Source organism: Staurois parvus, unplaced genomic scaffold (assembly GCF_062004578.1).
Source record: "Staurois parvus isolate SC_StPar_1 unplaced genomic scaffold, SC_StPar_1.0 ptg001108l, whole genome shotgun sequence".
In the NCBI taxonomy this organism is placed as follows: Eukaryota; Metazoa; Chordata; class Amphibia; order Anura; family Ranidae; genus Staurois; species Staurois parvus.
Window position 1 is genome coordinate 49,003 of NW_028318904.1, and position 26,208 is coordinate 75,210.

The window sequence follows — 26,208 nt, forward strand, 5'->3', positions numbered from 1 at the left end:
CAAAACATAGAGGTTTAAAAGATTCCACGAGTGTTTTCACATTGAACGTTTTAAAGGTTTGGGATAAATTGCACAAATATATGAAATGGGACTTCAATTCACAATTAATATCACTTAGGAACACGGACTATTTCCCCCCAGGTAGGGAAGAGAGTATAGGAAAATGGTTAAGAAAAGAGGATATTCAACTGAGAGATATTATGAATGGACAGGAGTTGAGAACACTTAAGGATTTGGAAAAAGATAAAAGGGAATTTTTTGTTAAAATAGACGAATGGAGATACCACCAATTAAAACACTTTGTTAGAAACCTTCCGAAACCTTTGAGAATGAGAAAGGATTGGAACTCGTTTGAGAGGTTGTTGGATGCACGCGGAGATGGGAAACGGGCACAGCTAAGGTATATAAGATTCTCACGGAGTTAGACACACACACAAAGCCAATGTATATAGCAAAATGGGAAAGAGATCTGGAAATAGAGATAGATGAGGATAAACAAGGGAAAATATATAGATTAATACACGAGAATATAAGTATGAGAGAGGTGGAGGTAAATTATAAATGTTTAACGAGATGGCACATTACACCGAACGTGGAACACAGGATGAATGGGGAAAATACTCCAGAGTGCTGGAGGGGATGTGGAAAGATAGGTACCTTATATCATTTATGGTGGGAGTGTCCAATGATACAAGCCTTCTGGGAGAAAATAGTCCAATTAATTGAGATAATCACTGGGATAAAAATAGGATTGAACCCAGAGGTGTGTCTATTACATAGTACAGATCTATCAGTAAATAGATATAAGGACTCTGGTGTATGGCATTACTTGAACGCGGCAAAAGGTCTGATTCCTAGGTTTTGGCATAGACCAGAGACGCCGAGGGAGGAGGATTGGGTAGAGAGAACAAATCAGATATGTAAGATGGAGAAACTATATTATACACAAGAAGACAAGATGGGGCTATTTTATAAGAAGTGGAGAAAATTGGAAGACTTTGTAGCGAGATCTAAAAAGTAGTAATGAGAAAGAGGAGGAAGAACTTGTATATACTATTTAGGAAAAAAGTTAATAGAATTATGCAGAGTGGGAGGGTTTATAAATGGCAAATGGGGGTACTTTAGGTGGGAGGGCGGGGTTTTAGATAGGGTCCGGGGAGGTAGAGGGAATAAATTATAGGAAGAAAAGTATTAAGGGTTTGGAAAATGATTTTTTATGTATGAAAACAATGAAGAAATGTGTATATTATATCATATGGAAAATAAATAAATATTTGAATTAAAAAGAAGAGTCAAGTTGTGGTTAGGAACTTGCCGAGGTCAAACCGGGATTTAGCAGAGACAAACCATGGTCAGGAACTAGCACAGGTCAACAGCAGAGTAGGGACAAGTTCAAGGATATGCAAGGGCATCAACAATGGGGAAGCAGATTTTAGGAACAGGTTTGGAGTTCAAGTTGCAGGTAACAGCTGAAGATCATCCAGCAATTTACTAACTCAGCTCTTTTCCTTAAATTGGCCAAGACTGGGATTAGGGGTGCATGCATACATCCGTGTGCCATGACCTTGTGAATAAGAATGTCCATGGAAATTAGCCTTCTTGCATAAAATAGTGTGCACACAAATTTTTCTGATGCCATCTAGACAAGGACTTTCATATTGCTAGCCAGTCACTCTTATGTGGGAGCTCCAGAGTCTTGTGCAGAGGAGTGGTGCAGGCAGTTCAGTCTGTCTTGTTAAACTGGTTGACCACTGGTGAGTTTGTCTTGAGTGGGTTGGATCAGTATCTGACAATCAAGTGAGGTCTGTTCTACAAGGTTCTTCCTTCAGTTCTCCCTTTTGGGGAGAGGAAGAGTCAGTCTTTTCCTCTGCCCTCTCTTAGGGGAGAGATGTTTCTAGAGAGTAGGCTCATTGCCTTTTGATAGGCCCCAGGGTTGGAACAAGTGCCTTGAGGGTATTGTCCCACTATGTAGGGTGAGTGCAAAGTAATGGAGGCCTAACCCGTGCTATGGTAGAATCTACAGCAGAGACACACATGAACCTTCTGGCTGCACTGCTCTGGGAAGAAGAGCCTCCTGAATGCATAAGCCCACCCACTGACTGCTAGCTGTTTGAGCCCCTTTTGACCCAGTTGGATATTCTATCTTCTCCCATCCTACCTCATGTTTATAGTAAAGTCTTGAAATTGCATCTTAAAGCTGGACATGCACTACTTCTACTAGAGAGTGTAGGTATAACATAACCTAGGACAAGGTATTGGTAGAAGGGAGTACCCCTTGCTAGCCCAAGGCCCTTCTAGGGGAAGGCACTAGAGACTCACAAATTTGAAGTATTTTGCTTTTTGCTTTGTTGGAAGCCCATTCAAAAATGGGCTTCCTTAATGTGATGTATATTAAACTGAGAATTTACACACATTGATGTGCATGCGCATGTACTGCGACTCACAGGGCAAGTCTAAAGAGGGCCTTACAGTTGCAAATGGTGGATTGGTGGAAGCAGTGGAAATGCTGGGTACTTTTGTGTCCTTTGGATTCTCCTGCTATTCTTGATTCAGTCTATTGTCTGTAAAAAGTACATTCCAAGGGAGAGAGGTCAAAGAGAAGGAGGACAACAAAGAGAAAGGTGGAGGAGAACCATCTCATCTGTTCTCCGTTATGTTCTATATACAGCCCTCAACTTTCACATTAAAGTGGAATTTATTCAGAAAATTAAGTCCTGCTAGAGCGCTTCAGGCTGGCCCCTTTTGCAGGTATATCTACAGTCAGGTCCATAAATATTGGGACATCAACACAATTCTAACATTTTTGGCTCTATACACCACCACAATGGATTTGAAATGAAACGAACAAGATGTGCTTTAACTGCAGACTGTCAGCTTTAATTTGAGGGTATTTACATCCAAATCAGGTGAACAGTGTAGGAATTACAACAGTTTGCATATGTGCCTCCCACTTGTTAAGGGACCAGAAGTAATGGGACAATTGGCTTCTCAGCTGTTCCATGGCCAGGTGTGTGTTATTCCCTCATTATCCCAATTACAATGAGCAGATAAAAGGTCCAGAGTTCATTTCAAGTTTGCTATTTGCATTTGGAATCTGTTGCTGTCAACTCTCAAGATGAGATCCAAAGAGCTGTCACTATCAGTGAAGCCATCATTAGGCTAAAAAAACAAAACAAACCCATCAGAGAGATAGCAAAAACATTAGGCGTGGCCAAAAAAACTGTTTGGAACATTCTTAAAAAGAAGGAACACACCGGTGAGCTCAGCAACACCAAACGACCCGGCAGACCACGGAAAACAACTGTGGTGGATGACCGAAGAATTCTTTCCCTGGTAAAGAAAACACCCTTCACAACAGTTGGCCAGATCAAGAACACTCTCCAGGAGGTAGGTGTATGTGTATCAAAGTCAACAATCAAGAGAAGACTTCACCAGAGTGAATACAGAGGGTTCACCACAAGATGGAAACCATTGGTGAGCCTCAAAAACAGGAAGGCCAGATTAGAGTTTGCCAAACGACATGTAAAAAAGCCTTCACAGTTCTGGAACAACATCCTATGGACAGATGAGACCAACATCAACTTGTACCAGAGTGATGGGAAGAGAAGAGTATGGAGAAGGAACTGCTCATGATCCTCAGCATACCACCTCATCAGTGATCATGGTGGTGGTAGTGTCATGGCGTGGGCATGTATGGCTGCCAATGGAACTGCTTCTCTTGTATTTATTGATGATGTGACGGCTGACAGAAGCAGCCGGATGAATTGTGAAGTGTTTCGGGAATATTATCGGCTCATATTCAGCCAAATGCTTCACAACTCATTGGACGCTTCACAGTGCAGATGGACAATGACCCAAAGCAGACTGCAAAAGACACCAAAGAAGTGGAATGTTCTGCAATGGCCAAGTCCATCACCTGACCTGAATCCGATTGAGCATTTCACTTGCTGAAGACAAAACTGAAGGGAAAATGCCCCAAGAACAAGCAGGAACTGAAGACAGTTGCAGTAGAGGCCTGGCAGAGCATCACCAGGGATGAAACCCAGCGTCTGGTGATGTCTATGCGTTCCACACTTCAGGCTGTCATTGACTGCAAAGGATTTGCAACCAAGTATTAAAAAGTGAAAGTTTGATTTATGATTATTATTCTGTCCCATTACTTTTGGTCCCTTAACAAGTGGGAGGCACATATGCAAACTGTTGTAATTCCTACACCGTTCACCTGATTTGGATGTAAATACCCTCAAATTAAAGCTGACAGTCTGCAGTTAAAGCACATCTTGTTAGTTTCATTTCAAATCCACTGTGGTGGTGTACAGAGCCAAAAATGTTAGAATTGTGTCGATGTCCCAATATTTATGGACCTGATTGTATGTAAAACATTACAAATAAATGCACATACTATTTCAAATCCAGTAATACACTGTCCCACCTGCTCTGCACATGCTCGGTTGCTCTCTATTTTTTGGCATTGTGCTGAATTTTGTAGAAGAGGATCCTCTGACAGCCTAAAGATTTACTGCTGCTCAGGGGCTCTGAAGCTTCAGCAAAATTGCCTCCTCCAGCAAGAAGAAACAAGAGGAATGCTGGAGGCATATTACAGCACACATTCATTTAGGTAGCATCAATATTAATGTGGAATGTATGTTCCTTGCTAACAAACATATTTTTTATCAAGTTGTTATGGGTACAGCTCCACTTTAAGGTGCATATGGAAGCTCTGGGTCCTTAGGCTCCTAACTACATCCCCGATCTGAACCAACCAGGGAGCACCTATCTATTTACGTCTGTCCCTTAGACTCTTCAATGTTTGAAAAAAAGTTCATGAAATATGATGCATTTACAGTTCATCAGAATTTCTTTATATGTGCTGATATAATAAAGCTGGAAAATTATCTGTATTAAAGCAGAGCCCCACCTAAAAGGAGAAGTCTTCATCCCCCTCTCCCCATTGGCACCTTTGGGGAGGGGGGTACCCGAATTTGACAGGTAACTGCTCCCACTTCCATTGCGATCGACAAGGCAATCGGAAGAGGAAGCTTTCCCCTCCTGTAGTCTTCTAGGACACATGACAGGTCCCAGAAGACTACGTGACCATTCACAAAGCACAGCGCTACTCGCGCATGTGCATTGGACACCCAACTTTGAGTCCGCAAGCTGTCACAGCCGGGTGCCCACACTGAAGATTCCAGCACTGGGGAGAGAGGATGGTCAGTGAACCCGGCTGCAGTGAGGACACCATGGGATCCAGGGACAGGTGAGTGTCTGTTTTTTTTAAAAGTCAGCATCTATAGTTTTTGTACTGTAGCTGCTGACTTTTTTAATTTTTTTAAATTTGACTGGACCTCTGCTTTAAGGACAGCAGAGATAAGGACACACATTATATTGCATAGCTGAGATTATTCCGGTATTTTCTTCCTCCAGGTCTTATGAGATCATTGTCTTTGGCAGTCAGGAAGGCAATTTAACAAAGGAGTGTCTGAATTTCAAGAACACCCCATACAACTCCAGCTGGACTCCGATCCGTTATACTGCAGCTGTCCTTCCTGCAGAGACCCTCACCGGACCCAGAACCTTCACCTTGGGGGATAACCGCCATTATAATGGGTTCCACAATGCTCCTCTTATCCCAAACCACAAATACACCGTCTACATTCGGGTCACCAGCCACTGGAAACACGTATGTCTATACTGATGTCTTCCTGGTGTGTGAGTGCCATGAATGAGGGCTGAGAGTCGCTGTTTTTTGGAGATTGTGGAAATAATTGCAGATTCATGAACAGGAATCTAAGTACAAGTCATTTAATTAACATATTTGGTGTGTTATGGTTCCTAGAGAGTTATGTTTTAGTGAGTGCTTGTGAGAAGGGTGCAGTGTGGTGTGGCAGGCAGTAAACTCAGAGTCCAAGTTAGCAATATATTGTAGAAAGGCACAACTGTCCTGAGCCACTTATGAACCGTGACATCGGTCTGGAGACTTGAAAGATGCCAACAGTGTCTGCAACGAGGAATGCGACCTGGCCATTTCACACTCAAATTGGAGGCTTCCTGAAGTGAGGTAGACGTGGTCCCTACACTGTCCATCCTCCTCCGGAACCTTCCCTACCACTAAGCACTGTCCTTACCAGACGCATATCCTGTCCATATACTAAGCACTTGCTTAATTGCAAACCCAGGAGCCTTAAATAGTCTCTGCCTGATCCAAGATGGCCACTGAAGTCACATGGCATGCCGGCGTCCATTCAGACAGCTGCCTCCTTGTGACCGCAGGAAGTCAGAGGAACCAAGTTCCTCACAACTTTCTTCCCCTTCTTTATTGATTAATATTTTAAAGGATGTCTCTGTTGGGGACCATATTTATTTGGTGACAGTAGACATTGAGTCACTTTATACCAATATTAAACAAAGTGATGCTTTGTTAGCCACTAATCTATCACATTTAAAAGAACCTCAAATCCAATTTATATAGGAATCTTTAAGGATGCCCACATGAGAAAAATATGTTTGATAAAATATTTTAAAAATATTCTTCCCAAATATATTGACATATATTTGAAATGCTACAATTTTGGCTGTATTCAATATATTTCAATACATATATAAATATATACTGTACGTTGAAATGCGTTTTTTTATATATTACAAAATGTATGAAAAATATTTTAAAATATATATACCGTATTTTTCGCTCCATAAGACGCTCCTGACCATAAGACGCACTTAGGTTTTAGAGGCAGAAAACAGGAAAAAAAATATTCTAAACCAATGGACTGCAGACACAGTACAGGAGATGACCAGAGACTGCAGACATAGTACAGGACATGACCAGAGACTGCGGACATAGTACAGGAGATGACCGGAGACTGCGGACATAGTACAGGAGATGACCAGAGACTGCGGACATAGTACAGGAGATGACCAGAGACTGCGGACATAGTACAGGAGATGACCAGAGACTGCGGACACAGTACAGGAGATGACCAGAGACTGCGGACACAGCACAGGACATGACCAGAGACTGCGGACACAGTACAGGGGATGACCAGAGACTGCGGACATATTACAGGAGATGACCAGAGACTGCGGACACAGTACAGGAGATGACCAGAGACTGCGGACACAGTACAGGAGATGACCAGAGACTGCGGACACAGCACAGGGGATGACCAGAGACTGCGGACACAGCACAGGGGATGACCAGAGACTGCGGACACAGCACAGGGGATGACCAGAGACTGCGGACACAGTACAGGAGATGACCAGAGACTGCGGACACAGTACAGGAGATGACCAGAGACTGCGGACACAGTACAGGGGATGACCAGAGACTGCGGACACAGTACAGGAGATGACCAGAGACTGCGGACACAGTACAGGAGATGACCAGAGACTGCGGACATAGTACAGGAGATGACCAGAGACTGCGGACACAGTACAGGAGATGACCAGAGACTGCGGACACAATACAGGAGATGACCAGAGACTGCGGACATAGTACAGGAGATGACCAGAGACTGCGGACATAGTACAGGAGATGACCAGAGACTGCGGACACAGTACAGGAGATGACCAGAGACTGCGGACATACTACAGGAGATGACCAGAGACTGCGGACACAGTACAGGAGATGACCAGAGACTGCGGACATACTACAGGAGATGACCAGAGACTGCGGACACAGTACAGGAGATGACCAGAGACTGCAGACATAGAACAGGAGATGACCAGAGACTGCGGACATAGTACAGGGAATGACCAGAGACTGCGGACACAGTACAGGAGATGACCAGAGCGTGCGGACAGTACAGGAGATGACCAGAGACTGCGGACACAGCACAGGACATGACCAGAGACTCCAGCCACAGTACAGGAGATGACCAGAGACTGCGGACATAGTACAGGAGATGACCAGAGACTGCGGACACAGTACAGGAGATGACCAGAGACTGCGGACATAGTACAGGGGATGACCAGAGACTGCAGACATAGAACAGGAGATGACCAGAGACTGCGGACATAGTACAGGGAATGACCAGAGACTGCGGACACAGTACAGGAGATGACCAGAGACTGCGGACACAGTACAGGAGATGACCAGAGACTGCGGACACAGTACAGGAGATGACCAGAGACTGCGGACACAGTACAGGAGATGACCAGAGACTGCGGACATAGTACAGGGGATGACCAGAGACTGCGGACATATTACAGGAGATGACCAGAGACTGCGGACATATTACAGGAGATGACCAGAGACTGCGGACACAGTACAGGAGATGACCAGAGACTGCGGACACAGTACAGGAGATGACCAGAGACTGCGGACATAGTACAGGAGATGACCAGAGACTGCGGACACAGTACAGGAGATGACCAGAGACTGCGGACATAGTACAGGAGATGACCAGAGACTGCGGACACAGTACAGGAGATGACCAGAGACTGCGGACACAGTACAGGAGATGACCAGAGACTGAGGACAGTACAGGAGATGACTGCTGACCTTTGGGGAGGGGGGGGTACCTGAATTTGACAGGTACCCACTCTTACTTCCGCGGAGTTGTTCTTTGGTTAGTGTCCGCTCTGCAGTGGGACCTTACCTGTTCCTCTATCCAGTGCCACGCTGTCTTCCCGGCTTCTGTAGTGTCGGCGCTCGGCTTGACAGCCGGGTGCCCAGTGCACATGAGCGAGAAGCATTGCACTTTGTGATTGGTCCGGCGGCTTCTGGGACCTGTCATGTGTCCCAGGTGCCGCATTACCATTCACAAAGCGCACCGCTTCTCACGCATGCGCACTGGGCACCCGGCTGTCAAACCGTGCGCCCACACTACAGAAGCCGGGAGACAGCGCGGCACTGGATAGAGGAACAGGTAAGGTCCCACTGCAGAGCTGAGCGGCCGGCACGGTATTCTGACATGGCGGCGGTGGAAATACCGGACCGGCCGCTCTATATTCGCTCCATAAGACGCACTGACATTTTCCCCCCTTTTTTTGGGGAAAAAAAAAGTGCGTCTTATGGAGCGAAAAATACAGTATATATTTTTAAATAAATTATTCTGGTTTTTTTTAACATATAAAAAAGTAATTTTTACATATTGGCACGTACTAGAAGCAAAGAGAGAGAGCACAAGGAGACAGAATGCACGGAACCTGACGTGCTGGCATTTATTGGGGAGTTTTTCGGGGTACAGACAATAGATCCAATACTCCACAGATCAACACCAGACACAGCAACACAGTAAAGTTCTCTGGAAGGCAATATGGTGACAACAGGGGGCCAATACTCCTCCAGGTTCAACAGGACAGAGGGCTGGAGGTTCCATGGGAATTGGGGTTCATGGGGAGAATTGGGCTCAGTCTTTCGGGGCAACATGGGGTTAGTCCACTTACTGGATGCAGGGAGCCGGACACGGAGGGTTACAGTCCACACAGGCAACTCATGGCCAATTCACATAGGCTGCTCCAGGCAGCAAAGGGTTACGTCCACCAGGGGAGAGATCTGGGCAGCAGCCGCACTGGCAGCAAAGGGTTAAGTCCACCAGGCTCACAGGCAGCAAAGGGTTAAGTCCACCAGGCTCACAGGCAGCAAAGGGTTAAGTCCACCAGGCTCACAGGCAGCAAAGGGTTAAATCCAAATGGCACACAACAGGGAGCAGTCTCCGGCAGGCAATGGGTTAAATCTGAATCGCACCCAACAGGGTGGCAGAACTAGGGCGGGCAAGAATTAAGTCCAAGGCAAGATATTGGTATAGTGAGCGTTCTTTAAAGGATAGCAGCTAAAGCACTCAAGGAAACCACAGTAACCTTCAAAGAACAATAAATAGGTAAAGTGCAGTGCTAATGATATATGGAATAAATGAGACAATGGATAAATAAATGTATAAAAATTTGTTCAGAGGATAAAAGTTCGTTCAAAGTATAAAACGTTCATAAATGGCACTGGTGATGTTCTCCAAAATAGCAGATCTCTAGTAAACTTGTGACTGGAATCAAACTGTAAAAATGCGCACTCACCGAATACGCATGGATAATGCGCATATAAGTATATAACCACCTAACCATAAGTCCTTCTAAGAGTCCCTCTCCCCACATAGGTTAGCCTCCCCTCTGATGATGTGCCTTAGCACGAAAGGCCTCAGGAGGAGCTGACAGAGCGTGACGTCATCGCCGCCGGAGCCACGAGGAGGCCCGGCGGCCATCTTTCTTAAGGGGTCAGCGCTGCATTATTGTACCAATACAGTTTATGTGCTATATTTTGCATACTACCCTGAAACTTTTTTAAACTTTTTTAACTTTGACCTAATAAACCTTTTGGAACATACTACAGAACATACAGACAGTCCCATCAGGAGGGAGGGCTGCTGGAGACACACCCCCCTTCCCCACTAAGCTAATACACATAAACACATACATCCCATAATAGTTTTCTCCCAAGCAGGACACACAATAGAACAATGGGATGCAACCACATAACACCAAACAATCCACAACCCCCCACCCCACCTATCGCCTAGACATGTCTACACAGTCTGAGACAAAGCCCACACAATATGAGGACATATCACCCTGCACCCCTAACAGGCACAGGGGGACTTACACATACGAGGGATATGGGGAGCTGAGACAGGGGTCTCCCCACCTTTCCGACGTGAGCTGTGTTCCATGGGCCACCAATCCAAAGTGACTCCCGTCACAGTGATGGCGATCGGTACTGTCTGAGATCTCACAGAGGAGACCACGGCAAGCTTCGTATTCATTCCACATGGTGTGGGGACTGTTTGATTTATAGACATTTATTTTACATTTAACTTTTGTATTTGGTGGTAACACATTTTTTGAGGTATATATTCTATGGAACAAAGTTATGTGTGTTCAGTCCTTTCATGCAGAAACAATGTAGTACTGTCTGTGATACTTTTTTTTATTTACACTAACATACAATTTTCAGGACAAGCCTTTGGGGTACGCCCCCTTCTTCATGGCCCAAGCAGTGCAAGGTTTGGACCTTGAAGAAGGGGACATACCAGGGGCGGACTGACCATTCGACCACTCGGGCACTGCCGGGGGCAGTGCAAGGTTTGGACCTTGAAGAAGGGGACATACCAGGGGCGGACTGACCATTCGACCACTCGGGCACTGCCGGGGGCAGTGCAAGGTTTGGACCTTGAAGAAGGGGACATACCAGGGGCGGACTGACCATTCGACCACTCGGGCACTGCCCCAGGCCGGGGTCAGTAGAGAGCCCCATGAAATGCCCCTGTTACCTTTTTTATAGGCTTTTTTGGGTATACTTTGAGAGTGGCCAAGGACACAGGGGCCCCATGATCCCCTATTTCCCAGGGGCCCCATGAGCTGTCAATCCGCCCCTGGGACATACCCCGAAAGCTTGTCCTGAAAATTGTATGTTAGTGCAAATAAAAAAAGTATCACGGACAGTACTCAATTATTTTCTGTGGCAAGTGCACTAGTATGGCTACAATCAGTCCTTTCATGGTCATTTGTGGTCGCAAACATTTTTTTTTTCTATAAATCGATTATTAAAGGGTCCCCATGAGGGAGATTTCACTTCATTTGCGGTCCATGCGGCAGGTGCCAGACAGAGCTATGAGAGGATAAATATCTCCTTTGTGGAGACAAAACATTTAACAAGTCCAGCCCTTCCCCGTCCATTAAAAAGGACTGGAGTTGACCTTTAACTGGCCGCTTCATAAAGGTTTGAAATGGTTTGGATTTCCCTTTTTTAACCCCTCGCCCTCCAGAGGATTCCCCCCGCCCCTTCCTGACCAGGCCATTTTTTTTTGCGATACGGCGCTGTGCTACTTTAACTGACAATTGCGCGGTCGTGCAACGCTGCACCCAAATTAAATTTACATCCTTTTTTCCCCACACATTGAGCTTTCTTTTGGTGGTATTTGATCTATACCGCGGTTTTATGTGCGATTTTTTATTTTTGTGCTATAAGCAAAAAAAGAACAATAATTTTGAGAAAAAAAACCAATATTTTTGGCTTTTTGCTATTAACGTCTCGCCCTCCAGAGGATTTCCCCCCTTCCTGACCGGGCCATTTTTGCGATAAGGCACTGCATTACTTTAACAATTGCGCGGTCATATAATGTTGCACCCAAATGAAATTTGGGTCCTTTTTTCCCCACGAATAGAGCTTGCTTTCAGTGGTATTTGATCACCTATGCTTTTTTTTTTTTGCGCTATAAAAAAAAGACAGATTTTGAGAAAAAAACAATGTTTTTGACTTTTTGCTATTATACATGTCCTGTAAAAAAAAATGCAAAAAATCTAATTTCACCATAAATTTTGGTCAAAATGTATTCTGCTCCGTGTCTTCGCTAAAAAAAAAAATCCCAATACGTGTAAATTAATTGGTTTACGTGAAAGTTATAGCATCTACAAATGGCGGGAAAGATACTGGGATTTTTTTTATTTTTACTAGTAATGGCGGCAATCAGCGACTTATTGCGGGACTGTGGCAGACATTCTGACACTGGGGGGGGACTGACTTGGTGTCACTGACATCCCCAGTGCCACCAATAATGTGATCATTTCTAAAAAAAAAAAAGCCCTGACACTGTACTAATGGCACTGGACAGGAAGGGGTTAACATGTGGGGCGATCAAAGGGCTAACTGTGTGCATGTAGTGTTTGTGATTCACTGTAGGCACACTGCTTTGGATGGCTGTGCTGTGCAGAGCCATCTAAAGCAGTGCGCACAAGCTGACAGGGAGGAGAACTGTTTTGTTTACAAACAGTTCTCCTCCCCATCGGAGATGCTCAGCAATCACTGGGCGCCGGAGAGTACTCACCGGCCGGGACCCGGCGATTGACAGCCGAGGCTCCGAATTGCATGTCCCCTACCCGTAAATGCAAAATCATGTATATATACATGATTTTGCACACCTGTGCCACCCTGTAGCAGTGTTTCTGCTATAGGGTGGTCGGGAAGCGGTTAAAGGGTAACTCCGCTTGTTCAGATCAGCCATGGAAGAGTCTGGAATGAATTGTACACATTGGTATGACTGGCTGTCCAGATCGGCCATGGAAGAGTCTGGAATGAATTGTACACATTGGTACGACTGGCTCTCCAGACCGGCCATGGAAGAGTGTGGAATGAATTGTACACATTGGTACGACTGGCTCTCCAGATCAGCCATGGAAGAGTGTGGAATGAATTGTACACATTGGTATGACTGGCTGTCCAGATCAGCCATGGAAGAGTCTGGAATGAATTGTACACATTGGTATGACTGGCTCTCCAGATCGGCCACGGAAGAGTCTGGAATGAATTGTACACATTGGTATGACTGGCTGGTTGTCTGATGAGCCATGGAAGAGTCTGGAATGAATTGTACACATTGGTATGACTGGCTGTCCAGACCGGCCATGGAAGAGTCTGGAATGAATTGTACACATTGGTATGACTGGCTCTCCAGATCGGCCACGGAAGAGCCTGGAATGAATTGTACACATTGGTATGACTGGCTCTCCAGATCGGCCACGGAAGAGCCTGGAATGAATTGTACACATTGGTATGACTGGCTCTCCAGATCGGCCATGGAAGAGTCTGGAATGAATTGTACACATTGGTATGACTGGCTGTCCAGACCGGCCATGGAAGAGTCTGGAATGAATTGTACACATTGGTACGGCTGGCTGTCCAGATCGGCCATGGAAGAGTCTGGAATGAATTGTACACTTTGGTATGACTGGCTGTCCAGATCGGCCATGGAAGAGTCTGGAATGAATTGTACACTTTGGTATGACTGGCTGTCCAGACCGGCCATGGAAGAGTCTGGAATGAATTGTACACATTGGTATGGCTGGCTGTCCAGACCGGCCATGGAAGAGTCTGGAATGAATTGTACACATTGGTATGACTGGCTGGTTGTCTGATGAGCCATGGAAGAGTCTAGAATGAATTGTACACATTGGTATGACTGGCTCTCCAGACCGGCCATGGAAGAGTCTGGAATGAATTGTACACATTGGTATGATTGGCTGGTTGTCTGATGAGCATCTGTAGACTTTGATTATTTAAAAGTCCCCACATGAGTTGTAATGTATTTATTTATTTTCTTTCTGCTCCAAGGTGGAGAAATCATCATGTGCTTTTGCAGGATTCCTTCAAAGTAAGTTTGTGTGTTTGTATATATATGATTTGTTATGATTTTAAAGGCTAAGTTCACCTTTGGGAACATGCAACATATTCCTACTCCTGCAGCCTCTCCTTGCCCCCCTCTTCTCTGTGACAGCAGGCCGGAGATCTTCTCCCCACACCCGCTGTCACATTTTGAAAAGAGGCGGAGCCCCACACAGCCACGTCATTCATGCACAGGCTTCTGTGAGTAAATAAACTACAAGTACCAATAGCCCTTGTGGCTGACGGTTTGTAGTTCTCAATGCAGGGGCGCTTGTGAGTACTCCTGTAGTCCATTGAATTCTCCTTTCTTTCTGTAACGGCCTGCCCATATGACGTACGAGCAGACAAATACTCGGACAGTCTGCAGGAGCCTTGAATTGCACCCGCAACCTGCTGATTGCGTTACAGGCTCCTACAAAAAAAAGGTTTATTCTTCTCCTTCATGTGTATAGCTATTTTGTAGTTTAAGATAGAGCAGTGAAGGGTTAAAACCCCTTTTTCTCTGTCTGTGCACCATTGGGGGAAATTCCCTTCACGTTCTGTCCCAGGCGCAATGGGAAATTGAAGGAATTCTCCCAAAGTGAGGAGAACCCCACCTGGAACAGAAGTCCCTATTAGAAGTTTTCCTCTCACCTTTTTTTTTGGGGGGGACAACTCTAATGTTTTGGATTTCCTCTTACTTTCTTTCACCAGGACAAACAGAGAGAGATCTATCTCATCTTACTCGCGTACCTCAATATTTAAAAACCAGGCAGTGGCCACTGTTGCTATCTCAAAACAGGTTTTCAGTATTGATTGGTGTACATGGAACTCATTCCATATTGATATACTAGAGTGCATTGTCCACATCAATACCCCGGAATGTATTATCTAGTAATAATTCTCTCTTTTAGTTTCCATCACAGTTCCTGTGAGCAGCAACATTCACATCATTGTGGGGTCGATTTTCACTGTCATTTTACTGCTCATCCTTCTTCTCCTGGTGATCCTATGGAGGAGACGCTCTTCACGGTTTGTGTCTGTTTCTGAGAATATAATATTTTAAACTGTCACTAGATTAAAATTCCTCTGGATCAAATCCTTGGATTGCATATTTGGAACTAAATGAGAACATAAAGTGTACCCATGCTTCTTAAAAACTCTAAGAATAGGTAGATATATCAATTGGACAACTAAAGGAACCTTCAAATTGATGCACCTTCAAATCATACTGGAATAGTGTAAGGTATCAACTTTAATACATGTAATACATTGGTACACCTAAAATAAAAGCAGAGCCAAAGCAATATTAGAAGACACAGTATAGTAACAGAGCCACTACTGTACTCAACTGCCCAAGACTGGCCAGCCAAAAGGGGAACACTCAAGGAGTTGGAATTGGGTTCCAGAGATGTGGGTGCCAGAGAGGTGTCCACCATGTTTAGTTTTGTTTTTTTTATTTATTTATGGATTTCAAAATGCCAATATCATCTGATTTGAAAAAGTGTTTAAACTAGTCATATGCATAGGAAGGGCTTCAGTTCTATCACTAGTAGTCTTGGTGTGACCCATAAATATACCTTTTTTTTCCTCAACAGTAAATCAAGACGTTCATCTGATATTCCATTAAAGGCTCAAACTAGATTGAGTAAGTTGAAAATATTATTTTTTGGAAAATATCTGGGGTGGAGGATATTGGGGGCTCAAACACCCCAAGTCTACTTTAATTACTATTTGTTTCATGAGAAGAGAGGTTGAAAGCAGGCATGGAGGGTACAGATGAGTACAGGTGAGCACTACCATTGAAAGCGGGCATGGAGAGAACCACTGAGTACTACCGCTGGAAGCAGGTATGGAGGGTACAAGTGAGTACTGCCACTGGTAGCAGGCATGGAGGGTACAGATGAGTACAGGTGAGTACTGCTACTGGAAGCAGACATGGAGACTACAGATTAGTACAGATGAGAACTGCCATTGGAAGCGGGCATGGAGAGAACAAATGAGTACTACCACTGGAAGCATGTATGGAGGGTACAAGTGAGTACTGGTGAGTACTGCTACTGGTAGCAGGCATGGAGGGTACAGATGAGTACTGGGGAGTACTGCCACTGGAAGTAGGCATGGAGAGAACAGATCAGTACTGGTGAGTACTACCGCTGAAAGCAGGCATGGAGAGAACAGATGAGTACTGGTGAGTACTACCGCTGGAAGCAGGTATGGAGGGTACAGATGAGTACTGCATATGGGAGGTTCAGCTAAACCACAGCGATGTATTGCTTGACAGCCAAAACCATTCACAACTAAAGTGTTGCTAATCAGGAGAGCTGTCTCCCTGTTGGCTGCCACAGTGAATGGAAGAGCTGACTCTTGCTGGTAATGGCACCAGTGATATAGATGAAATTCCAGAAGTGGTGGTGGACACCTCCTGGAGAGGACACCCAGCACTGGACCCCAGCAAAGATGAGTGTGGCAGTATTATTGCTATTATACAGGATATATATGGCGCCAACAGTTTGCACAGCATTTTACAATATAAAGGGGAACAGTACAATTACAATACAGTTCAGTACAGAAGGAATAGGAGGGCCCGGCTCATGGAGCTTACATTCTTAAGGATGGGATAGGTGGTACAAAAGGTTTCAGCTGCAGCGGATAATCTGATGGAGGTGACTCAAGTACAGTTCTTAGGTGGAGGTGGGGTAGGCTTCCCTGAATAAGAGAGTTTCAAAGATTGCCTAAAGGCAGACAGGGTGAGGGCTGACCGGACATACTGGGGTAAGGAGTTACAGAGGATGGGAGAAGTCCTGGAGGCAAGCGTGGGAGGAAGCGATGGGGGAGCTAGAGAGCAAGATGTCTTGGGAGAAGCAGAGCAAACGATTTGGACGATATCTGTGGATGAGGTCGGTGATGTAGCTAGGGGCAGTGTTGTAGATGACTTTGTAGGCTGTGGTTAGTATTTTAAATTTTATACGTTGGGTTAGTGGAGGTCAGTGGAGGGATTGGCAGAGAGGGGTGGAGGACACTGAATAGAGGCCAGTGGAGGGATTGGCAGAGAGGGGTGGAGGACACTGAATGGAGGCCAGTGGAGGGATTGGCAGAGAGGGGTGGAGGACACTGAATGGAGGCCAGTGGAGGGATTGGCAGAGAGGGGTGGAGGACACTGAATGGAGGCCAGTGGAGGGATTGGCAGAGAGGGGTGGAGGACACTGAATGGAGGCCAGTGGAGGGATTGGCAGAGAGGGGTGGAGGACACTGAATGGAGGCCAGTGGAGGGATTGGCAGAGAGGGGCAGCAGTAACTGATCAGTTGGTAAGGTGGAGAAGTCTAGCAGCATTGAAGGGGAGATAGCCTGTGTAGGGGTAGGCCAGTGAGGAGGGAGTTGCATTAATCAAGGCGTGATATAACCAAGGCGTGGATAAGTTGTTTTGTGGTGTCATTAGTCAGAAAGGGGCGGGTTTTGGAAATGTTGTGGAGGTTAGGATTGCCACCTCATCCCTTTAAAAATGAACACATACTAATTACACAACTTACACAGGCTAACTGAATGCAGATATGGTTCTAAGTGAGTTTAATTACCACCTTAATCAGCCACACTACCTGTATAATTAATATGTGTTCAGTTTTAAAGGGATGAGGTGGCCACCCTATCGGAGGTTGAGGCGGCAGGATTTAGCCAGTGATTGGATGTGGGGCCCGAAGGAGAGGTCAGAGTCTAGGATTACGTCTAGCACCTTGGCATGAGGGGAAGGACCAATGGTTGTGATGTTGATCTTAATGGTAAAGTCATGAGTGGGGAATCAGGGAGGAGGAAATATCACAAGCTCAGTTTTAGAAATGCTGAGTTTGAGGAAGTGGTGTCACATCCATGCTGAAATGTCGTCCAGTAGATTTGTGATACGTGAGATCAAGGGGGTGAGCTGGGGAGTGGAGAGATAGATCTGGGTGTTGTCACCATAGAGGTGGGATTGGAAGCCATGGGAGGTTATCAATTGGCCCAGGGAGGAAGTGTAGAGAAAGAAAAGGAGGGGCCCAAGCATGGAGCCTTGGCGTAGCCCAACAGAAAGAGGAAGAGGAGCGGAGGAGGAGTTGTATGTGACATTTGAAGTGCGCTGAGAAGGGCAGAAGCAGAAAGTAACAATATGAAGAGAATCCCCAAATACCCAACACCAGATATTATTTCCCTGATATCATCAAAGAGTATAATATAATAATGTTCACTCCTAATTGGATTCCTACACTTCATGCGACTGTTTTTTTTTAACTCGATTTAGTTTTTTGATAATATTAGGTATATGAAGACTTTTTTTGGATGTTTGTAGACATTTTCCTTTTCTTACTTCTTGCTGAAAAGATCCTTTTTGTTTTGTTAGAAAGGTCACTATTACTCTAACTACTAGACATGTGCAATTTATTTCAGTTCGAATCTAAATTCAAACTGATTTTTGATTATTCAGAGATTTGAATGCATCCAAATTTCCGAATAACAATAGTAACAAATTTCGTTGAAATTTTTTTTTGTTTCATTAATTTGTTTTCTAACAAATTCCAAATTTTCAGAACAATTTCAATTTGAATCAGCCAAAAATTAATTGACCGATCTGAATTCTGTATGAAGAATTGCTGGTTGTTTAAGAGAGGGCTGGAAAATTGGACACCGCGTCGTTAGCAACCAATGGCTCATCAACTGTCAGTGGTTTCTCCACTGACAGCTGAATGTACAAAAAAAAGAATTTCCGGAAATTATTTATTTTACGGCTTTGCCACCCCCATCCATACCTGGCACTATGGATCTGGTATGGATTTCATGGGGAACCCAACACCAAAGTAAGAATTAAAAAACGGCATGTGGTCCCCCCAAAATCCATACCAGGCCCCTATCTGAGCATGAAGCCCAACAGGCCAGAAAAGGGGGCGGCGACCGGGAGCCACCTCCTCCTGAACCATACCAGGGCATGTCGATGGGGACAAGGGTCTCTTCCCCACAACCCTGGACTGTGGTTATGGGGGTCTGCGAATGGGGAGCTTATTGGAATCTGGAAGTCCTTTTTTAAAAAACAAAAAATAAATGTCCCCCGAAGTAGATCCAACGTCAATCAGAATGAACGCCAGACTCCGACCTGAAGAAAGAAAAAAAAAAAGAACCCCGCACCCTACGAAGGCTCCCGCCGTCTGACAGCTCCACTGAATGACAGTTCTTAAATAACAAAGGGGAAGGGCCACCCAATGATGTTGCTGGGTGACCCTGCCAGCTTTTGACATCATTGACTGGGGCATGCTGGGTCAATGAAGTCACAAGGGGGCGGGGGTCACTCGGTGACATCATCGGGTGGGCCTGTCCCTTTGTTGTTTAAGAATTGTCAGATGGTGGGTGCGATCGTCGGGTGCGGAGCTCTTTTTTTTTTTTTTTCCTTCAGGTTGGCGGCCGGTGTTCATTGTGATTGATGATGGATCTAATTCTGGGGACATTTATTTTTTATTTTTTGTTTGTTAATAAAGGACTTGGGTTTAAAGAGGGCTTCCAGATTCTTACAAGTCCCACAGGCCAGGGTTGTGGGGAAGAGTCCCTTGTCCCCATTAATGGGGACAAGGTGCTTTGGGGGGGAGTCCTCCTACTCCAAAGCTGCCCTCCATGTTAAGGGCATGTGGCCTGGTATGGTTCGGTTGGGGGGGGCACTCCCTTTCCTGACATGCTCGGATAAGGGTCTGGTAAGGATTGTGGGGGGGCATGCTTTTTTTTAATTTCATTTGGTTCTCTTTTTTTTTTTACATTCAGCCATCAGTGGGGAAACCACTGACAGCTGAGGAGTCATCGGTTGTTAAGGATGCGAAGACCGACTTCCCGGTCCTCTTCTTAACAACCAGCTTTTCTTCACACAGAATTCAGAACAAATTTTCAACCAATTCAAATCATTTTGAAAATTTGGAATTCCTTATAATAGAATAAATGTAAACTAAACAAATTACGAAATTAATCCACAAAATGAAATTAGTAATATAACGAATTTATCCAAAACAAAATAAACGTTTCCATGTCCTAACTCCCCCCATTCACTCTGTTTGTTTGATATCTCACTTAATGGTCATCTATATAAATATAATTGTGACATCAATCTATGGGGTTTATGTACTAAAGCTGGAGAGTGCAAAATCAGGCTCACATCTTCATAGAAACCAATCAGCTTCCAGGTTTTCTTGTCCAAGCTGAAGTTAGAAGCTGATTGGCTACCATGCACAGCTGCCCCAGATTTTGCACTCTATTGCTTTTAGGCTCCATGCACACTAGTGGTTTTGTTTAACCACTTCCAGTCCAGACACTTTCCCCCCCTTCCAGTCCGGACACTTTCCCCCCCTTCCAGTCCGGACACTTTCCCCCCCTTCCAGTCCGGACACTTTCACCCCCTTCCAGTCCGGACACTTTCACCCCCTTCCAGTCCGGACACTTTCCCCCCCTTCCTGTCCAGGCCAAATTTCAGCTTTCAGCACTATCACACTTTGAATGACAATTGCGCGGTCATGCAACACCGAACTCATATAAAGTTTTTAGCATTTTTTGAGACAGATAATGCTTTATTTTGGTGGTATTTATTCACCACCGGGATTTTAATTTTTTTTGCTATATAAATGAAAAATCCAAACAATTTGAAAGAAAAGTGTTTTTCTTATAAAATTTTGCAAATAAATAATCTTTCTTCATAAATCTTGGCCAAAATGTATAACCAAAAATTATAGTTTTTCAAAACTTTTTTATATTTTTATTTTATTCTTTTATATTATTATTTGTTTTTTTTTTTAACATACTGTCACCCTAGCAATACAGTGTCACCATGGTGACAATGTACTACTTGTGGGGGGTGATGAAGATTTTATTTTTTTTACACTGATTGCTTTTACACACATAAAAGCTGTAAGAGGAATCATTTCTCCTTCTCTCTGGCTGCATTCCTGCAGCCATTGCGAAATACTCTGTGAGCTGTGATTGGTCACAGCTTGTCACATGGTACAAGGCTGTTGTGAATAGCCCTGTACCATGTGACCTTGGTGATCATTCACAGATTTCACACATAGTAAGCCATGATGTCAGAAGTGACATCTTACTTACTACTGTTCATGTGATCACTGATTGGCCAATCAGTGATCACATGATCGGGACCTCACACAGAGGTAGCATTTAGAAGTGTTTAGGAATGTTAGCATTTTATAAGTGTTTTACAGTACTTGTAAGAAAAAAAGCTAGAAAAAAAGCTGTTTAGGAGCGTTTAGTTTTTTTTTCTGCTGGAAAACTCTCCAAAAAACTCTACGAAAACTATTTTTTTTTTATGGTCTTGGATGCTGAAGCTCAAAAACCACTAATGGCCTAAAGTATTGTGCAGGGACACAAAGGAGAACACTATTTTACCTTCTAGAAGCTTAAAAAAATGCTAGTGTTCATGGAGCCTTAGTAAATCAACCACTATGAGTCCCATTTTTTGATGATGCCTATAAACATCGGAATCATAAAATCTTGTACAATTTGCCAATCGTATCATGTTAGATTTGGCGAAGGATAACCATCTCCCTGATGGCTAACTATTTTCCTACACATCTTCCAGGTAGGAAGAGAGACATCCCAGTAGACAAATTCTTGGAAGTTGTGAAAAATTTCCAGAAGAAGGAATTAACGGACCACGATGCAGTTGAGGAAGAGAACGCAAACATTTCCCCGGTTGGACGGTACCTGGAATACCAGGTAGGACACCGTACGGTTTGGTGTTCACTCATAGCCCAAAATTTGTCAGACATTCAACAGATTGGAGTCTTCCATACAAAGACAAGACTATGATGGGATTATGGAGAGGATGAAAATGAGATCATCCAAGATCTGGAAACTCTTGTTGTACACATAAAATGTCCCCACTAGACTGGAAGTGGCTTAACATGATGAAGCTTGTATGATATTTTAATGGTTGGGTTTATATTTACTTCAAGTGATTCCAATATCTCTGTGTAGGATCTTCCCGGGGGGTTGATGAGTTCCTGCACTGTAGGCCAAGCTGAGGAGAACCAAGCTAAGAATCGCTACAAAAAGGTCTTACCATGTAAGTATGAGCTCTCCGATAATGTACTCTACACCAGCGTTTCTCAGCTTTTGTTCAATCATGGCACCCTTTAATAGGACACACAATCTTGAAGACCCCCCCAGTCTGAAATGTAAAAAAATGTAAATGTCTTCTCAGGGGGGAAAGTTGAGTCTAGGAAAATGCACACAACGACCTTGATGAAATTAACATCACATAAAAAGCCCCCATTCACACCAGAGGAGACATTCCATCACATCAGAGCCCCCTCTTTACTTCAGAGCCCCCTTTACCGTCACAGGCCCCCATCCTGTTAGAAATTCCCCCATTATGTCAGAGACCCCATCCTGTCAGAGCCATCCCTTCAAATCAGAGTACTCCATCACAACTTCCCTCTATACATCAGAGGCCCCCATCCCCACAAATTCCCCCATCACAGATTCAAAACACCCCATCACATCAGTTCCCCCCTATACATTGAAGTCTCCATCACATCAAAGTACCCCATGACAAATATCCCCCCTTAACATCAGAATCTCCCCATTACCATGGAACGTCCCCATCATAGAGTCCTCTCATCTATCTCCGATCCTGGACAAAATGGGTCTTGTACTTGTGGTCCCCCAATGGGAACCCAAATGGCACCCCCCAGCATTGTGGTTGAGAAACACTGCTCTACACATTGGGGTTGATGTACTAAAGGAGCAGAGAATTGTGTCATGTGAATGTCCACCTAGCTTAGTATATGGGGAGAAGCTGTGTTCACATTAATCATCCAATCATGTACAAGCTACAAAAATGTTGCTTTAAACAGCCTTTCACATGATTGGATGTTCAACATGAACATAGTCATCACCAAAGTCACTAAGCTAAGTGAACAGTTTCTTATTTAGTAAATCAATCCCAATACATAGTTGGCACTCTTGTGTTGTGGGCAGAAAAAATACTGAGTGGTCTATCAAATCTGCCTTTTTTTTTTTACCTAATGTAAATTGGCCCTCGTGGGTAAAAAACAGGATAAGCAGCATTGTTGGTTGATATCAGCTGATGTCTACTGGCAGGGTTCTGTCCATAGAAACACAGGAGAGCCAGACCAAGAGGATGGAAGAGTCCAAGATCATTTTAACTGTTGATAAATCTATCATTTACCACTCCTCCTTCATCAGGGCTCAACACAAGATTAACCTTGAATGGAAACCGTGACCACATATCTATATTAGGACCAGAATTAAACTTTCCTTGTAGAGTAAACATTTGCCACTCAGCAACTGTTATATTGTTTACTCCACAAAGAAAGTTCATTTCCATTCCTACTATAGATCTGTGTGGTGGCTGCCCATTCAAGGTTTATCTGGTGTTGAGATGTGATGAAAAAGGAGAGATTTGGTCTTGGAAATACGTGACCATTTTATTAAAAATTTCAATGATCTTGGACTCTTCCAATCCTTTTGCTCTGTTCCTCCTTTCTGTGTGTACTGCTCCCTCCTCAGGAGCTGCTGGACTTTGGGCCCCCCTTCATCTGCACAGCCAGGCAACATGCATTTTCAGCAGGCACACTTAGTCAAAAAACCAGTCCAAAGGCTTTATTTTTGTTATTTATTAGGGGTAAATAACTTGGATGGGGTTGAGGTGGTTCTCGAATGCCAAGAACTTGGTCAATGCGGAACTTTGAGGACAACTTGAGTGATCACAGACTTCTAGCAAAGATCCCAGACTCTATGTACTCCCTCCAAAATAACTGTACATCCTGGATAGCCACAAGTCCTAACTTGATTTCAAGTACTTTAATCTTCCCTGCAAAATGCCAGCGCACCTGGCTGCAACTGAGAATTCTCCAAACAAGGGTGGAGGATAATAGTATATTGTCCCTCCTGAACGATAGCTGAATATCACACCAGGCTGCAATCTCCCTTGTGTATGTGGCACCCTCCTAGGTAGCTAGGGGGAGCTAGATAATTATTGGTTTTTTTTTTGTTCCATAAAGTTTATTAGGAAAATACAAAAGATAGCATACATTTGGTACAAAAGAGTAGAAGGGAAAAGGGAATGGAGGTGATCATGACAATCACCTCAAGTCATACAGAATAATAATAGAGTTGGTGGTAAGCGGTTAAGAGACAACAAACAGCCACAACAAACGTGTAGGCATGTAATACTCGAGCACCATAACAAGGCACCTAAGAGTCTCAGGACAGCTAAGGTCAGGCATTTATTCCTCCATGTGTCCAAAATCAAGTAAGGGGAAGGTGAGGGGGCAAAGGAAGTGCGTAAAAAAAAACAAAAAAAAAAAAAAAACCCTACAGGCAACCCGAAGAGGAGGACAAATGCAAGGAATACTAGACAAATAATGGGATAAAAGAGGGTGCTGCGGTGGGGGTTGCGGGCCCTGGTTACCCGTGTGCGGGAGGATGTCTTTATAAAACCACAGGTACGTATAGTGCCGATACTGTATGAGTATGAGTGTGCGTCACCTAAGGGCAGTGTGAGAGGTAAAAGGGCAGGAGGAGACGAGAGAAAGAGGAGAGGGAAAGAAAAAAAAAAGGGGGGGGATTGTGAGGTAGGGGAGGGGGGGCGATAGAGGATCATAGGGGAAGGGATAGAGCTAGGGAAGGGGTATGGTGGACAGGCATATTACTGGTGCATAGGCTCCGAGGCCATGACAATTGTAAGCAGACCCTGAGCGGGTATATGTGTCGGACAGTCGAGTGTATTGAGCTAGAAGGTATCACGCTTCAACCTGCAAAAAAGAGGGGAATGTCAGGACATCCTAAGAAAGAGAAAGAAGTTGAGGGGATACGGTTAGGAAAAGTTTGGCACAAGATCAGGTGGAATGGCCCTGTCAGGAATGGACTTGCCAATAGTGGTGGGACTCACCTGCCTTGTGGGTTGCAGTACCAGGACTGGCCAGCGGGTGCTCTCAGCAACCAGAGGCTCACTCCTGCAGTCAGCCAAAACACCTGAGGCTGATTGCAGAAGGTGCATATAAGGAATGGCCAGACTTGCAATCAGGGCCTTGGTGTATGTTTCCCAAGAGCCCCTGTACCTGCATCCTGTCTGCTTCCTGTCTGATCCTGCTTGATCCCTGACTCTGATTGAACTCCGCCTGTCCTGACCTCTGCTATTCCTGACCACTCTCCAGTCTGCTCCTTTGTACCTTGTCTGCCTGATTGTTCCTGACCCGGCCCATCTGACTACTCTCTGCCTGCTCCTTTGTACCTTGCCTGCCCGTTTGCTACCGACCCGGCCTGCCCGACTACGCTTAGTATTGTTTTTTTGTTATATGTTGGGGGGTTTGGTTTGTTTGCACTGTGTTTATGTTTAGTCTTGCACTGCATTTATGTATTGTTTATTCTTAAATAAATTATATTGTTTATACTATATCTGAAGCCTGCGTTTCCCTGTGTCAGTCCACACACCTCTGGTCATACCTGGAGCCCTGACAGGCCCATGAGGGAACGAAATTCAGAGGTTGTTTGGAAGTGAGTCCAGCAAGCCCAGGTATGGGAGAACTTGGTCGGGGTATCTTGTGATGAAGCAATCAGCTCTTCCATCTCTGCCACTTTTCCCAGGCGTGTGAGCCAATCTCGTATGGAAGGAGGGTGGGTGGAGCCCCATAGTACAGGTAGGCAGAGTTTAGCCGCGTTGATAATATGTATGGCCAGAGATTTAAAATAAAGGCGTCTGGGAAGGGAGGAATAGTGAAGGAGGAATTGGGCCGAAGAAAAGTTGAGGGATAAGGTGGATACAGATACAGCAATCCGGTGAACCTCTTGCCAAAAGAGCTGAATAATCGGGCAAGACCACCAGATATGGAGAAGTGACCCATCTGGTGTCCCACATCTCCAACATTTGTTAGGCAGGGAGGGATTGTAGCGATGAATTCTAGAAGGGGTGCGGTACCAACGTGAAGCCAGTTTGTAACCGTTTTCTTGCGTTGAAACATTGAGCATTTATGGGAGTATGTAAATATTAGGTCCCAGTCTGAAGAGGAAAAGTTTATTTCCAAGTCTCTTCCCCATGCTC

General features: G+C 44.6%; 1 protein-coding gene across 1 annotated transcript in view; it reads left to right on the forward strand.

Annotated features, from left to right (window-relative positions):
* LOC149440231 (receptor-type tyrosine-protein phosphatase epsilon-like) overlaps positions 1-26,208 on the forward strand; it is a 102,850-nt gene that overhangs the window by 19,954 nt on the left and 56,688 nt on the right. Inside the window, exons 4-9 of the mRNA XM_089658868.1 lie at positions 5,425-5,680; positions 14,102-14,141; positions 15,058-15,163; positions 15,730-15,783; positions 21,731-21,857; positions 22,119-22,206. Of these exons, the coding sequence (XP_089514994.1) occupies positions 5,425-5,680; positions 14,102-14,141; positions 15,058-15,163; positions 15,730-15,783; positions 21,731-21,857; positions 22,119-22,206 (671 nt within the window). The remainder of the gene's footprint in view (positions 1-5,424; positions 5,681-14,101; positions 14,142-15,057; positions 15,164-15,729; positions 15,784-21,730; positions 21,858-22,118; positions 22,207-26,208) is intronic.